This window comes from Chanos chanos, chromosome 1 (genome assembly GCF_902362185.1).
Source record: "Chanos chanos chromosome 1, fChaCha1.1, whole genome shotgun sequence".
Taxonomy (NCBI): Eukaryota; Metazoa; Chordata; class Actinopteri; order Gonorynchiformes; family Chanidae; genus Chanos; species Chanos chanos.
The window spans coordinates 39,999,769-40,016,828 of record NC_044495.1 but is presented as its reverse complement, the minus strand read 5'-3'; the positions used below and the strand labels follow the sequence as shown (position 1 = coordinate 40,016,828).

The window sequence follows — 17,060 nt, the reverse complement described above, 5'->3', positions numbered from 1 at the left end:
GGACGCAATGGGGGAGAGCAGGAAGTAGGTTAGGCAGAGAAAAACTGAATGTACCTTAAAAAAAAAGGGAGAAGAAAGAAATATTATGCTACTTCTTCTCACGTGTTAATAGCCTACATATGTGATAGAAGCTATAAGATAAGTTCAGGTAAATCTAAGCAAACTGGCTCTCCTCACACTGGAAGCACCATGGAATGTGAAAGGCAGAGAATTCCATAACAACACAGTACTCTTACTTAATATACACATTGTAATTTGATTAAAAAGGGAGACAGAGGGAGACAGATAGAGAGACAGAGATGCAGAGAGAGAGAGAGAAAGAAAGAAAGAAAGAAAGAAAGAAAGAAAGAAAGAAAGAAAGAAAGAAAGAAAGAAAGAGAAAGAACTTGGTATGTTCTAGTGTATGACAACACAAAATCCTTTCAGTTGAACCGGAAAAGTACAGGAGTTGTTATTACGTTAGTTCATCAGATCCATTTCAGTGGAAGGGGTTTTATAACTGACTTTAAGGGAGAATTCACTGGTAATCCTGTATGCCGCACACACAGTAGGGTCCTCCTTAATCAGCTCCGACAGACACTTATAAACAGCTAAAGATGGTGAGATGTGGGTAGACAAAGGATTTAATTAGCTATCGTTATTTAAAAGAGACCACCCGGTAAACACAAAATAGATAGCATCAAAAACATCATTCAGTTTTAACTGGCTCTAAACGCATTACAATTCAAGGTTCTCCGTCCTATTCTTGGTTGCTTCACAATGCCCTCGAGCAGCAAAAAAAAAAAAAAGTGGAAAAAATAAGCAGGCACACAGCTCACACATAAAAGTGCTAGAAAATGCCAAAAAAAAAAAAAGATTGTCAATGCATGTAGAAATGTTGTTGTCGTTATGTAGTTACGGTTTGCTGGTAGTAAACACATGATTTGCGCAGTAAATTAGAGGAAACAAAAACATAATTCTATATGTAAATGTGAAAGCATGTAAAGTATATTTTCCCATTGCTCGAGTGCAGCTTTAGTTGGTTTTTTTGAGGCAGAGAGTTGGAAAGCAAGTTGAAAATTGCGCAATGGCTGTTTTGTGTCATTGAACCTGAGAGTGCAATAGTCAGAAAACATTTATCACTTCATATTAGAGTAACTATATTCTTGTATTACACAACTTGTTGTTACATTTATTCTCCAGGGCATCTCTCAGGTTGATGGTAAAACTCCTTTTAATCAGACCAATAAAGGAATTGCTGTAGAGGTCACTGTTTACCCCCTCACATGCTCTCTTTTTCTTCTACGTGATACATTCCACTGGTTCGTAAAATACAACCAGAAGACAATAAACTTCAAATATACCATGAACTTACTCTCATTTAAATTCAGCGGCAACATAACATGGATTGCCATAATATGGATTGCTTTGTTGCTTGCTTAACTCTTGGTTACATTTTAAAAGCTATGTGTTTCTGTAAAGCTTCAGAGAACATATTCAGTCACACACACACACACACACACAAGTCTGGATGGGGATACTGCTACTCTGTGTAGAGCCATGCAAACAATGTTTTGATATAACCAAAAAAAAAAAAAAATTATGATGATTATTACCATTCCGGTTATAATTAATGGCGGAAAATTATATGTCGTCGTTTTCAACATGAGCGGAGAATATGTTCCTTGACAAAATAAATATCCATGCAGCAATGCACTCATTAGAGGCTCTGACTGGGGTTGGAGATAATTTGCTTATTGGCTGATCAGATTTCTCATGTGGGCGGCGGACGCGAATTACGCGCATCCTTCTTTACTTTAAGCAATGTATTTGGTGTCGCAGAGGCTGTTCCTCGCGTAACGATACGCCTCTCGAACCTTTCTCGCCAATGCCCAAGAAAGTTATGTCATTTATTGAAATTTTAAGTTGCACACGTTTAATGTTATATCCGAAGTGGCTACAGATCAAGCCAAGGGTTGCTTCACACCCTCAGTGCAGCAGCGACGATCCATGTGGGCGGGCGGCTCCGTAGTCACGCATAAAAAGGGTCGTGTTCAAAAAAAAAAAAAAAAAACACACACACACACACACACACACTCAGAAGCTATATCACTCGAGTCTCGCGGACGTCGTCAAAACGTGCATCGAGAAGCATGTAACTGGATATTTACTGTCACAGCACTTCGGAGCATTTTTTCTCCAACTTGGATCTATTGATGACGATATTGGATATGTGCAAGCGGGATGAAGAGAACCCCTTTCCTGTCCGCCGAAGTAAAATAAAATAGGGTTTCATACACATTGGAGTTACTCCTCTCATTCCCTATGAAGAAGCCAAACGTAAGTTCATGTTATGTGGTCTTTCTTGAAAAAGTTGCTGCGAACGCTGTCTCTTAAACTCTATAAATGTACGACGTGCTTGTTTTGCTTTGCTTTGCCTTGCTTTTTCAGGTAAATCAGAATTATAAGAGTCCTCGTATGACTTTTCATTTTAAAATGATCTATTAGGTGGTGTAATTTTTAACCCGACACATTTGGCTTAAACAAAAAAGACCCACTTCATGCCTTCTGTTTCCCATAATCATGTAGTCTGCATACAACTTTCTCAGCCTCCTCACACTGACAGCGATTTAAAGCAATGGACGAGAAGTGAATGCGTGACTCCAGTGTGAGGCAGATTGCCATTTGAGTGAATGACACAGCAGACAGTAACGCCGATTCCAAAGAATTTTATGGGAGGCTTGCTGAACTTTGCCATTTTCCTTCTCACTTTCGATCCTGGTACTTGATAAAGTTTACTTCGTGAAAGAGAGCGAGCTTGGCATGTAGACAGAACATTACTCGTCGGATTGATTAAAATACTTAAGAGCTAATTACAGCCGTTGGATTGTAGTCTACAAGTGACCGTGGAATTTTGTGACGGATTGTTTCTAGGTTGCACCCGATTTCTTTGGGTTAGGATGGCTCAAAGAAAACCAGGTGTTTCTAATGGAACTCGACTTCATCACTTTACATGATTTATGGAGCGAAGTTAAGACAATGCCCTTTGGTTTACGGAAGACAAGTATAATTGTATATCAGAAACTGAAAAACAACATTTCCGAGAGGTGGAAAATGTAGTTTATGTAGTTATACAATGATCAAATCGTGATTTTTGAAAATATCTGCATATTTATCAGTACGTAGCTAGCTTTGGCTGCGGTGCTGCACTCTCCCATAGTGAAATAATTAACTCCAGCTCCTTGCATTTTTTTCTTTTTGGAATTTGTCAAAACCAGTATGACTACTAAGGAGAGAAATTTAAAAAAAAAAAAAAAAGTGAGAATTGTCTGTAATGCGTTTCTGAGATGTGTCCTTTTGGAAATCAGCCTTCAGGGGAAAAACCCATTACTTTCTTCTTCCTTCTGTCAGGTGCTCCCTGACTGCGGAACGTTTTTTGAAAGTTTAAGTGCCTGGGCATTTGAAAGCAAAATTATAATCTTACCTTTTGTTTGCTTACTCGTCACACACTTACAACCTCTCTTTCGAAAAAGGATAAAAAAACAAACAAACAAAAAAACGTTATCATATCCAGTACAGATCAACCACTGGACAACGGCTTTCCTATTGGGCTGTTTAGCTGTACTTGCAAATACATGCATGCCGCAAAGCCAGCGATAAGAACACACCTGTCAGTACCTCTGAGCTATTTCCTATTTCGAAGCACGTGTACAAATGCAATCACCAGAGCTGAGATTAATCACTGACCTAATCTGATTATATACATCATAAAGCATATCTGCACACATATTTCACTGACATTATTTTAGCAGTTCCACAAAGTTATGACAAGCACGCAGCACTTATTTATATTTATTTATGGTGGGCTATATTGTTTTAGTTTTCTACATTTGAATTCTCATTAAAATAGCAAATATGGCTTTCACGGGGTCACACAAGTTGACTTCTCATTCTGTTCTCTGTCTCCCCGCAACATATCCTGTTTTCTTTTAACTGCAGACAGACACACCAAAGACAGAGGGAACAAGAGGAAGCAGGGTATTGTTAGATTTGAATATTAAAACTTACCAGATATCTCATATAACCTGTACTGAGGGTCATTGAAGAGAAATTACATAGATGACATGACATGGAATCCAAAAATACTTGGCTGTTCTTTGATATTTACATGTATTTGGTTGTGGCTTTATATATATATATTTATTTGTGGCTGCGTAATGTATCATGTCGGCTTCACAAATGATCAGATTATTTTTTGTAATTATCCTTTGGAGTCACCTATGCGCATAGGAAATGTTTTAGCCTTTTGGATATGGGTGGGAACTGACGGGGCAGGGTGCAAAGGATAATGGGAAAAGAAAAAGACCAGATAGGAACCAGAGGGGAGCTGACCTGTTCTGGAGTTTCTGTGGAGTTTTATCACAGTAGTGCTCCGCTTTTCCATCTCCATAGATTTACAGGAGCTGCAGTGACTTCTTTGTGAAGATTCAGCTGACTCTTTAGCTAGTGAAAGGGATCTTTGTTAAGATCTACTGTTGTAGATCCACCAACAGGAATCCGGCAGGAATACCGGATAGATTACTGAATGTTAATGTCATATGAATGTGGCGTACGTGAGAAAACGATCTTTTTAGAATGGAATACTAATGTGCCATATAGGTCCACCTAAAAAAAGCTTCTCCATTTTATTCTTTCCTTCTTTTAAATAAAACTATAGAAGAACAAACCAACTTGAACTTGAATTTGGGTGTTGTCCCCTTCTTTCTGTACCCTAATCAGCTGTGATCAAAGGAAATGTTCATGTCAAATGGAGGATGTGGTCAGTATGACCTGAAATCTAGGATGCTTTCTCCCTCGTGCCTGTATAGTGTTTCTCTTCCATCTGTATATGCTCTGATAATTACACTAAACTAATCGCATTTAACAAGTTAATATGGTGTCCCTCCATTAGACATTTATCTAGATACTGAATGTATAGGTGGCGATTTGAAGCCATTAAGGCCTTTATGGCTGTTAAGTGCCTGTAGAGACTGTATATAAAACATTAAAGACTTGAAACAGTAACGAGAAGGTGGGTGTACTCTCACAGTATGTAGTCAGTCACTAAGGTACTTCAGAAGCTAGTTTATGAGTTGTTTTACCAAGTTATTTGCGTGCATGTATACAAATGCAGAACTTCTACCATGTTAATAAGCAAGTGGATTTAAATATAAAGGTTACCCAAGTTTCCTTAGTTCTTGTGTTTATGCAGTATTTTCATTTTGATACGTATAGACAGCAGGATTTTGTTGAATTCACTGAGGTTTGTTGAATTCACTGAAGTTTTGTGCATACACTGAAGTGGTCCCAACATCTCCTAACTTTGGTCTCCAGCTTCTGCTCTTCTTTTTGTAAATGTGTGTGTTCACGCGTGTGTGTATGTGTGTGTGTGTGTGTGTGTGTGTTAAAACCTTTGGAAGCCATTCATTATACTGCAAGATATGAATCAGTGTAAATGTACTGAATCTGTTTATTTCTCAGTCTTATGTGCATCCATTAAACTGTGTCATATGCAGTTACAGAGATATTATACACTCATAAATTTTTTTAAAAAAAAAAAACGCATAATGTGCACTCCAGCACCTTTTTGAGTTTTGATAAACCAAAGTTGCTTCATCTTGCCCTTGAATCACAAGTTAAACATTATAAGCTTTCCCATTTCCTTATGATATCGTATTTCAGTTGTCTGCAATGCTGCATTTTCTGTTACTCACAATACCTCACAACGTTGGACACCTTCCAGCTGCCTTTGTAACGATTCAACAGAAAGTTACTCTCACTCTCCAGGAGAGGGAAACATTCAAAGGTTGTTGGTTTTCCCGTCGCTTCCCCACCCACTTGTATTATTGCTCTGAACCTGCTATCAAGTAGTCATCTCACTTTTCATTGGACACAGGTGGCCTCTTGGCCTGTGAAATGGATAGAAAGAGAATTTTCGGGTCCCAATGAAAAACTCAAATGCCTTTGAAGGACAACAGACACTTGTAAGTCATTTTGTTTTATTTGATGACTAACATGTTTATGATGACCTGTAATCCAGCTAATAGCGTCCAGACATCTGGTGTGCAGCCACATCTCAAACAAATATGAAGTAACACAAACACTAACAAATCTAGATGAAAGGATTCCTGTGTGTTTCTGTAACACTAATAATTTTCTTCATGTGATTCAAATCCAAGGAGTACATATTCATATCCCACAAAAAAAAATACAACAGCGAAGATTATTGGGTTTATGCCCAAATAGAAAATGACTCTGAAAGAGACAGTGAAAGAGACACATGTTTGCAGAGGCTTCCTTGGCAATGCGAGAAAGCATGTATGCTGGAGACATGTGATACCATCTTTTCTGCAGTGTTTATTCAGTTAGTCAGAAGCCCTATAAGTGCACCTGAGCGGGTACAGACAGACTGAGTGCAATTTTCATTGCCAAATTCAATTTGCCCACTTTTTGAGTAGACTGTGGTCGCTGACTGTATATCTGCCACTGAAATGATTATGAGTTTCCGGCCACTGATTATGTTTCAGTCTTTCCACTTTGGGGGGGGTAAGTAGGTCTCCGGAGAGGGGGGGGGTGGGTTGAAAAAGCTCTATCTTTCCACCCACAACTCATTTCCATGCAAAGAGACCCCAGAGTCCAATTTTCTCCATCAGCTCAGTATCCACAGTGTCACTCGAACGTCGCGTTTATATTCGAGGCATCATAACAGACTCGCCTACTGTTCTCATTTGTGCTTCTCTTGTGTGTCTCTTTAATGTCTGTTCTCATTTTTCTTTGGAGAAACAGTGAAGTTAAGAGTAAGTCTAGCGAGGAATATAATTCAGAACATGGAAAAGGGCTTTTGCTAGTGTTAGATAAATTGCACATAAGTAGCTTTGCAGCGCTAATGTTGCGCAAGGCTTTTTTTTTTTTTTTCTTCCCCCTTCTTTTGAAAATGAGATTACGTCGTGAATGGTACATTGTTCAGAGGGAGCTTGCTGCTGTGTCTGGTGAGCAAGTGTGGTTAATTTTCTCCAAGCATTAAAAGTAAATAGTGAGAATGTCTCAGTTATCTTCTTCTTCAGCGATTACAGAGAGTTATGGAATTGCATCAGATCTTTGCGATTAACTGGAATTACTTTATCTGTACATTTCTCTGGAAATAAACAACCAAATAAAATCTGGAACAAAAGCGAGTAGGTCTTGACCTGACTTGTGTAGTTATATTTGTCGACACCTGACTTCTAAAATATGACTTAAGCTTGTTCAGGTTCATCAGGGACCATTGATTAGCCACCCATGTGTGGATTGAGGTCACATTGTCAGTAGGCCACTCAAGGAGATGTATAATTAGTGACTAAACCACTCCATTAAATTTCTGTTTCAGTGAAAGCTCCTTTACATTTTCATTAGTACGTCTTTGCCCCATTCGTTTTTTCTTCTTCTTCTTCTTCTTATTCTACTTCTTCTTCTTCTTTTTCTCTGCCCCTAGAAGTATCCCAGTGAATGCCATGTTTATATTACGTTTAGAAATGACTTTCAAAACATAGTGTAGTCAGTGTTTTTGAGCTGACATAACTTTGGTAATTTCTTGTTTTCCGTAGAAACGGACGTGTTTGTGTGGTAGCCATTTTCAAACTAAACAAATTCGGCAGGTTAACTATGATTAGTGGGATTACAGTAACTTCATTACATAGTAGTCCTGGAAGACCACAGATTAAACTCATGTTTTATAGTGAATACTGTCAAGGTAACTGTTTACATTTATAGTAATTTGAAATATTGCACTGAAAAACAAAAAAATCAGTGGTGATGTTTGCCAAGGATAGAAGAACACAAACTTCTTTTTTTCACCAGTTTTTTCTTTGTTTGTTTGTTTTTTTGGTTTTTGGGGGGTTTTTTTTTAGTTTTATGACCCTCTCAAACAATCACGGTCCTTGTGACGTGTGATGTCTGTGGACGGCTCCACAAAGTTTCAGTTGGGATGTAAAAAAAACTTGTACAACCTTGTCACAGCAAAATGTAATTCAGAAAACCGTAAGCAAATTAGATGGTTTAGCAGTTGTTCTGCTATTGCAGATTTAGACATTATCCTAAGTTAAGCTTTACTCATACCAAATGTTTCAGAGCAGGATCCGCTGGGTCTGTGGTGCAAATGTCACTGCTTTGGTGGTAATGAATTTATGGTCACTAAGAACAAAGAAGAAGATGAATGACTGGAATGCAAATTGTGGTCCCACCCACATGAGTAACCAGTCGCGGTCCTCCTGTGACATCTGCAGCGTCTGTGAAGATGTTCTCATAGCTTATGTTACTGCAGCGTTGGACAAAAGCCAGCGGGCCACCATAGCACAGTGCCTCTGTGGAGTACAGCACCCCTGCGCAAATCTCCTCCAGCCTGGTGTTAGCAGGTGATGTGAAAGGTAGAGAGACTGGGCCTGCAGCATCATGCACTTCCTTCATAATTCACGCAACACCTGTCTCATCACCCCATTTAAACAAGGTCTAATTAGTTACCTGTCAACGTAACTGGATTTTTTTTTTTTTTTAAATATAACTTGTTGTGAGGACCTAATCTGTTTAAATCAAAGCAATGAATTCTTTTATTGTTAAGACATAACAGCGTTGCTTTTCTCCTTCACTAAATAACGAAATTGTGTTAAGGTCAGAAAAATGTGACGTACATTATCTAACAACTCACTGAGTTATTTTTAGACTGTAATCGGAGAGGAGATTTCATGTGAAAAAACATCTTGCTTGGGCCGTGGACTCATTTCCGACTTTTTTTCAAAGCCTATTCTTAATCACGTTGAATTTCTATTTCAGCGAGAGTAAGCATGCAGGAACTGCTGACCTCATCATAAAATCATGGATGTTATTTGTCACAGCTTTTGCAATTTTGGATGTGTACTTGACAGGAAAAATAAATACATAAATAAAAGTCTGGTATATTGGTCTGTACTTCCGTCAGACAGGCACAGTCACCTGTGTAAATGAAGCTATTTCACCTCTCGGCCTTGCAGCTTTTTGCTGAGCATAGGGACAGTTTAAATGCTAATGGCAGAAGTAGCCCATCATGTTTCTCGCTCTTTGTCCTGTCTTGCTGTTAGGCCTGTTATCTTGTTCATTTGACCTCGTCAACCACCATACGGAAGAGTTTGGCCTCATCAGATTTGGGGCTGGTAAATTTTCTGTGGAACCTAAGAATAAAGTTATATAATTATCTTTGAACGTGTGTGTACATATTTTTTTTCTTTTTATTTTATGACATCATGTCATCTTTTTTTAAACCTTGATAGAATATCATCCTTGATGTTATCTCCATGGTTTGATCAGTTTACAGTTCATTGTAACTTGGCAGGACATTTGTGGTGTGGGAGATGCTGGAAAACCCAGAGATATATGTGTAACTTAAACACCGAACAATCCAATGACTCAGATCATGCATAGATACTGAATGTCCACGATTTCAATAACAGCACACACCAGAGCTAGATTGAATCTGTATTTTTAAGTTTTGGAATAACTGGACTTTTAAAATTCGGAATTCCCCATTGTCTTCTAGCTGTCCTTTTTTTGGCCACCTACTGGAAGATACAGTGAGAGGAGGCATTAGAGTAAAGACTCTGTATCTCTCTATAATATCACGTAATTCTAGTAAAAGGGTAGAACACTTGGGTCTGAAAAAATCAAGAAATATGTTAGACCTTCTTAATCATTGAGTTGCATGTCTGAGCTTGATCCGACACACAAACCCTGTAAATCCTACAGCTGGTACTGATAAGACAGCCAAGATCATCGTGGATCACAATCTCCTTATCCCTGACTGGCAACGTCGTAATTCAGACAGTCACACATTATTTCTCATTGCCCTTTATGTTTGAGATGAATAATGGTTGCGTGAGCCTGAATAAGCCTTGTGAGAAGCCTTGAGAGATCTCCAGAGGACAAGATGTGGTTGGTCTGTCATAGGCTATTTGTTGGACCTCATTTAAAAAAAGAAAAATTACAAGTAATTTTTTCTGTGTGTGTGTGGACATTGTCAGGACAATTTATGGTCTTCACTATCAAGCATTTACTTAGCGGGCTCAAATTGATGGAACATTTTTAATAGATGAAAGGATTTGTTTTTTAGCCTTTACAAGAGTATTTTGAACATTTGGTCTCATAAAACATGTCATGTGACAACACAAGAGAATGAAATAGTACTTGAACAAGGAACAGAGGGAAACAAGATATATCTGGTGCCTTGCTGGCCTACACTGACAACCAATCAAAGAGAAGTGCTCGTCAGTCCATGAGGAATTGGTTTGACTTCTTCACCTATCACCTCCATCATCTTTCCATCAAAACGATGGGGGGGCGGGGGCGGGGGCGGGGGGTTTGGAGAAAAAATAGGTTAAGAATGATTTTGAAGGCAATTATTTTCAAAGTGAGCTAGGACACTACACATCCCCTCCCAAAAGATATATTTTCGTTATGTTTGCTTAGTTTGAAAAAAAAAAAATGCACCCATGATGCTACAGTCTCAGTATGTCAGCAGAGAGAGAATAACTTCTGTGCCAAATCTCGAGGAGTCGCACAGAGGTTGATAAATCTTCTTCTCCCCTACTTCTTTGTTTTCTCTCATCTTGTGTCAGGACTCCTGACCTCTGCCCCCATCTTCTTCCTCCTCCTGTAAGGGTTGGAGTCGTGCAACTGGAGACATGAAATTGATAAATTTCTCCCTGGCAACAGAATAATGGTACTTTTAACCATTGCTTAATAATGCATCCTAGGGGAGACGGCGATTTCTCTGAAGCATGTTCATCAGTTCTGCTCGTGGTCTCGCGAACGCAAATCTCCATTCTTCTGCTCCCTCAGTGTCGTTCCAATGAAACCTCACACCGACTTGTAAGGTGTGGGATATCTGTCTAATTGGGGTTAAGGGAAAATATGTGCAATGTTACATAACATGCTCAGACTGGAAGTCTGGAGGTTAGAATGGCAGAGGAAGAGGAATTAGCCTTAAGTCTCGGTGAGGAAATAAAAGCATTATCGAAGTTAGTTAGAAAGAAGGCTATTATAAATGGTCATTTAATCTGTTTGAACAAAAACACAAGGCTAGTTTCTCACAACATCGCTAACCTTTCTCAGTGGCTCCACAGCTATGTCATTGTCTAATTGACAGTTAAAGGATTTTGAGCAAGTGTTAGAAATAGAAGAGTTCGTCACCCTGATGGACACAGTGTTTACATTAGTTACGTTGTTGTCTTGTGTAATGCAATACTTTATGTTCTTACTCATGTCAGTATTATTATGTATTAGTAAAGATCATCTTACATTAAAAGCCTTAAGCTGAAAATGCAAATGGTTTCCTAAACAGTGTCTACACTTTTGCTTTTCAGATTTGGATACACACCTGTGTCCATTTTTTGCTGTATATCACAGTTGCTGCCTATTCCAGTGAATTTGGGAACCCTATAACAGATGACATCAAGAAAATTCCATTGTTGGTAAGGTCCTTGAAAATTTTTACCCGAATCTCAGCGTCTGATTTTTTTTTTTTTTTCTACTCCTTGTATAACCAAAGATGAATTTCCATTAGTTTGTTTTGTATTGGATTTTTGTATGTTGTTGTTGTTGTTTTGTTTTGTTTTTTTGTAGTTTGCTTTGTTTTGTTATCTTTTAAATTAAAGCTAAACCCAAAGATGACTTTGTGAATGTGTCTGAACGTAGATGACTTAAGAGAGAGGAAACGCGTTCTGCGTGTGGTGACTGGTAGAATTCAGGTTTTTCTGTCTTCAGAGCTGTTCTGACTTTTAGCCCCAGAGCAGAATTGATGCTTCAGAAAGATAGTGCCGAAGCCAATTTAAGACAGTAACATTTGATGCATGGAAAATAGGCTACTTGGTGTCTCACACATGTGAACAACAGTAAAACATAATGAAAGAGAACAGTGCTTTCACTTCAGTTTACTTGGGCGTCAGCTATGACAGCATGTTGTGTGAGCTGCATAGTTTGGAATATCATTGTGGAATGCTCACTATGCCCCATTAACTTTTACCCAGAAAGTGAATCTTGCCACAGGCTGCTTTTTACTTCTAGAGTTATTCGAGCTTTGAGTTCCTAATGCAAACTAAGGCTAGTTCAAGATTACAAAAGAAGTTGGTGTGAGAACAAAGCCAAAAAAAAAAAACGGTTATTAACAGCGAAATTAATTCGTCAATAAGATTTAATCAGTTCGCAGAAAAACTGCCCAGTTATTCAAAGTTATGTAAAAAATTGAAATTTATTGAACGGTTTTGGCTAGATCTTCTCTTGGAACACGCAGAGGTTCTGTTGAAGGACAGCTCATGCATTTCCAAATATGGCAGGCAGTGTTTCTATGGTAACTCTCTCCCAAGACCAACCTCTGTTTCATGGGATTACTACACTTATCCTGTACGTGCTGGTGAAGTTGAGATCGACATGTTGTGTTTAGCCAATATGAAACACTCAAATACAGTTCCCAGAAATGGAAACATTAATCTGAGTCATATGTACACATGCAGTCAACTCCAGAGTAACATGGTATATAAAGTTAATGCTTTATTTTTTCTTTTTATCTACATGGTAGCTAATCTATACCACATGTTAATGTTTTTCATAACAGCATGGTTGTATCAAGGAAACTGTTAAAGTCTTTCCACATTAGCTACACTGTGGTTACTTAGAACCAGCCTCTTGCTGCAAAATTGATTCCAGATAAACTACACCAGGTATGCAGACAACCTTAAGGATAGACAAAGGTGAGAGATTCAGCATTGCAGGAAAAAGTTTTACTGTGAAACGAACTCAAGTATAACGAGTTTTGTTTTTATTTTCAATGGCACCCCCCCCCCCCCATTTCTTTTTCCCACAGAGGCAGAATATACCAAAAGATTACAAGATCACTGTACAGTACATCCCTAAAGAAGTCTTCCAGAAGAGTGACATGTGTTGGGTGAAGTTAAACGTATATCGCTTGGAGGAGAGTTTAAAGATCCTGGGCCAAAAGTTTGGAAACATTTCCTCCAATAAAGATAATATAGAAAAATTCGTTCAAATACTGCGCGAGATGCGACATCATATTGGATCTGGCCTGGTAAGTGGTCCCTTTAAGCCACTGGTCTCTTGTCACTCACGTATCATGTCTTGTATTAATTTAGCCTTTAATAGTACAAACTCTTTATGCCTGGGCTTGCAAATGATGACTGTTGTCTAAGCCAAATATATAACATGACAGTTTGATGGAAAGGTTGAGATTCACAAGTCTTTACTGGTCTAATTTTCTAGAAACCCAGATGTGATATTTTTGTTATAAAGCATGTACGAAGCCTTAAATGGTAAGAATATGTGTCTGTAAAGGCTAAAATCATGGATTGTTCATTAAAAATTGTTTTTGTTTTTACTTGTGTGTTTTGCTTTATTTTTTGAATGTCATATGTATTTTAAACATATTCTGTTTCAAGGAGGGGGTGATGCTAGAATTCCAGTGTCACTACAGAGAAGAAAAATGGCAGACAGGACATTACTTCGAATTTGTCGAAGATTTTTTTGTAACTGCCAACTCCTCGAAAGGGGATGAAGACTGTGAACCCCCACCATGCCCCACAACGACGACGACAACAACAACAACAACAACAACAACATTAGCAAAAACAAGAACACAGTATTCCTCTAAAGGTCAGTTTTACTAACATATTTGCACATTTCAGTCATTCCACAACTCTTCTTCTGCAAGAGAAGAAGATACTGTCAGCCTTAGTTAAGATGTCCCAAATGTTTGTGTGTCATATTTGTGATGCCACTGCGAAATGGCTGAATATCTTTGCGTGAATGGCTCCCAGTGTGCTAGCTGTAACATCTTTTTAGGTCATATCTCTTGAGGCAGCTTTGGTTGCATTTTTTTTTTTTTTTCCTCCCAACTGGTCTTTTTTGTGTGTGTGTGTGTGTGTGTGTGTGTGTGTGTGTGTGTGCGTCTTGCACGGCATCTTTTCAAACGAACCTCTGGGACAAAACATGAAATGAAACATGTTTTTTGTCAAGCCTATTATGACAGTACTAGAACTGATTCTCAGGAGCGAAGGGGAAGGATGTTCCCCAATGGACCTTTATGAAAAGAAGAAAAGAGCCGAAACCCGATTGTAAACGTGTTGATTACAGAGCAATCTTCAGATCTTCCCAAGCGCAGACTCTTTCTCTCCACGAGTGGACTGATCAGATCTTTTGTTGGAGAGAAAGAAAAGGAGACTGTGACGGACTTTTTTTTTTTTTTTTTACTGTCTCACAATGAGGTATTTTCATCTATGTGCATTAACGCTCCACCCTCTCCTTCAATTTCTCTCTCTCTCTCTTTCTCTACAGTGTACATTAATCCTACTCCAGATCAGATTGGAGTATCAGTAGGTAAGAGAGCAAAACATGAAATAAATACATACACAAATTACACACGTCTTTCAGTCATCACTCAGATCTCCTCAAGTCTATTAAAATGTCAGGGTGGCCCCACTGTGGTATTCTCACTGATTTTCTCTGTTTGTGTAAGTATCCCTAAGGTTAATCCTTCAAAGGGAAGTTGTGTCCTGCATCATGTTTCTGCCTTTTTCTCCTGGACTAAATCCTCTTCCTCTTAAGATATGAAGAGTGAACCAGGAGCAGATGGAGAATAAATTTAGCCCAGATTGTCACTGCCAACATGAAAAAAAGAGAGAGATTCATGTCTGTTTTACAAAGCCAAAGTTACTGAGAATTACAGCCTGAATTCCATAGCTATTTGAAGGACTAATCTTTCACTCCCAAATCACATCGTCGACATCTTGAAGTATAATGACATTCACTGAATATTTATCAATGTGTTTTTATAAAGTTGTGAAAAATTAGATTTGAAATTAAATTCCCTTTTTTGCGGAGTTGGGAGGTCAAATGCCTTAACATTTAGGAATGAATTGAATTCTGTTTTCTTAAGTGTAATGGACACAAGCGAATGTTTTCTGTACTCCAGGGGGAGAACACAGACGAGTCCTTTCAGAAGCGGTGGAGAGAAGCCTTCTGTCTCTACTCCTTATTCCTTTCTTTGCCATTGTTTTTTTGTTTGTCTGGAAGGTATGTCTTTTTTTTTCACTTTTAAATTCTCTAGTGTAATGCGGTTAAACTGGGTCTATTGCATGGTTTTGTATTCTCTGTCGGTGTTATCTTTCATTTCATACTTTTATTTTCCTTTTGTGTCCGTTGCTGACTTTGAACCATGTGCATTCCTTTTTATTCTGACCAGATTAAATCCAGAAGAAATGCCCTTCAGCTTGAGAGGAGAGAAGAGGGTCCTTCTCTCTTCTCTGGAGTAGAGACCAGCGCTCCACAGCTAGACGACGACATACCTGAGAAGTAATTTCCTTTTTATTTTATTTATTTATTTTTTTAAAAATGCATCCTACACCCTGACAAACTGGTCTTACTCATGTTTCATGGGTTTGTCATCTGTGCCTCTATACAGGAACCGATTAAGTGTTATCAGGACAGTGTAAATCTTACACCTTCATCGAGTCTGGTAAGTTTCCACTGTTTTAATGGAAGTCTGTTCTTCAACTATAGTTCAGCGGTGATGGGCCTGGTTTGTAATTATATAATAATACATAATTTAGGGGCTTTAAATTATTTTATTATACATTTGCTCTTGATTGCTTATTGATTTTGCTTTATCTTTCAGACTGTACAGTGGACATAAAAAAAGCAACTGAAAAGAAAGCATACAGACATCACACATTTCTCCTTGATTCTCCCAGCACCTGATGGGACATCCGTGGGCTTCATACACAGTACTGGTCTTTTGAGAACCAATAATGTTGTTCAGAACCATTTCTGAACCATTGGGGAGTAAGCCTTCCCCCCGCCCCCCCTAACCCCCCCAAAACCCCCCCACCCCCCCTTCGCTGGAGGTTGTTTACTTAGTGTATACAAGGAGACTGTGCAGAGAGACAACATCAGCCTACTTTGGGATCGTCTAGAAAATGGACAGATGAATACATACTAGAAACTATGCCCATTTTCACATACTCCAATTCAAATAGCATTGCATGAAAGAGGAAAAGAGGGCAGTTGAAGAAGAGGGCTCTCTGTCGGTGAAGTGAACTTTGGAATGAACTACCTCCACATGCACTGGTCCCAGTCCTTTTCTACCTTTTGTCTCACCAAACCCTCTCTCTTTCCTCTTCCTCTTCCTCTTCACCCTGCTCCTCCTCAAATTTGGGGTTTTCCCCACTAACTGTATTTCAGTCTATATGTTGGAATCAGTAAAATTATTCTCAGATTGTATCAGCTTTATCATTTTTTTTTCATCGTCCTAACTGGTGTTGTGGATTTTATTTATTTATTTTCTCCTAATGATGAGATGGCCTGAAAGGATTTACAGTTCCTGCATGGTATTAAATAGTGATTGAGATTGTTTTTAAAATATGATATGTATATGCCATTATACTTATTCATGCCTGTGCTCCAACCATATGGTTAATCTTAATTTTAGCTGTAACTTTAGATTTAACTACTGTTCAACTTTAAATCTCATATAAATGTTAGCCAAACTTCACTACGATAAAACTAAACATGCAAACAAAACAAGACAAAAAAAAAATTTCCAACATGGTCAGTCCTAATGTACATCCTCATCAAGGAACGCCAGTGGTTGAGTTTCATCTGTAACATTTAACATACATTTAATACAAGCAGTTCCATCTTTGCATTTAACTGAATCTGTGAAATCAGTGTATAAACTTCATTTTTTGTTTTGTTTGTTTTTTTTAATTGTTTTTTGTTTTCTGGACTATTTCTTCAAAGGCATCTTTGATATCAAGTCCGCTGTGGTAGCTCATTGACTGACTAAATACCTACGAGAACAAAAAACATTGAACTTTGCAAACAAATCCTTATTGGTAAAAGGTTGATTCAAGATGACAATATGGAAACATACACACATGCAGTATGTTTTTGGGGTATTAAAAAGCAATGTACAGTTGTAATGAGCAAATGTGCAAATGAAATGATGGCGATCTTGCTGTTCGCCCATAACT

At 38.3% G+C, this 17,060-nt stretch overlaps 1 protein-coding gene across 1 annotated transcript; it reads left to right on the top strand.

Moving 5' to 3' along the window:
* The first annotated feature begins 2,116 nt into the window (after window positions 1–2,116).
* Window positions 2,117–16,504, top strand: kitlga (kit ligand a). The gene is made up of 9 exons (XM_030785490.1): window positions 2,117–2,319; window positions 11,385–11,492; window positions 12,881–13,102; window positions 13,470–13,683; window positions 14,365–14,406; window positions 15,002–15,102; window positions 15,272–15,381; window positions 15,491–15,544; window positions 15,704–16,504. Exons 1-8 carry the CDS (start codon window positions 2,305–2,307, stop codon window positions 15,519–15,521), a joined length of 843 nt encoding a protein of 280 aa, XP_030641350.1. The 5' UTR covers window positions 2,117–2,304; the 3' UTR covers window positions 15,522–15,544; window positions 15,704–16,504.
* Window positions 16,505–17,060: the final 556 nt, after the last annotated feature.

Coding starts and splice junctions, on each gene's coding strand:
- kitlga (XM_030785490.1), top strand. Junction 13,103..13,469: donor ATCATATTGGATCTGGCCTG/GTAAGTGGTCCC, acceptor TTCTGTTTCAAG/GAGGGGGTGATGCTAGAATT. Junction 14,407..15,001: donor TCAGATTGGAGTATCAGTAG/GTAAGAGAGCAA, acceptor TCTGTACTCCAG/GGGGAGAACACAGACGAGTC.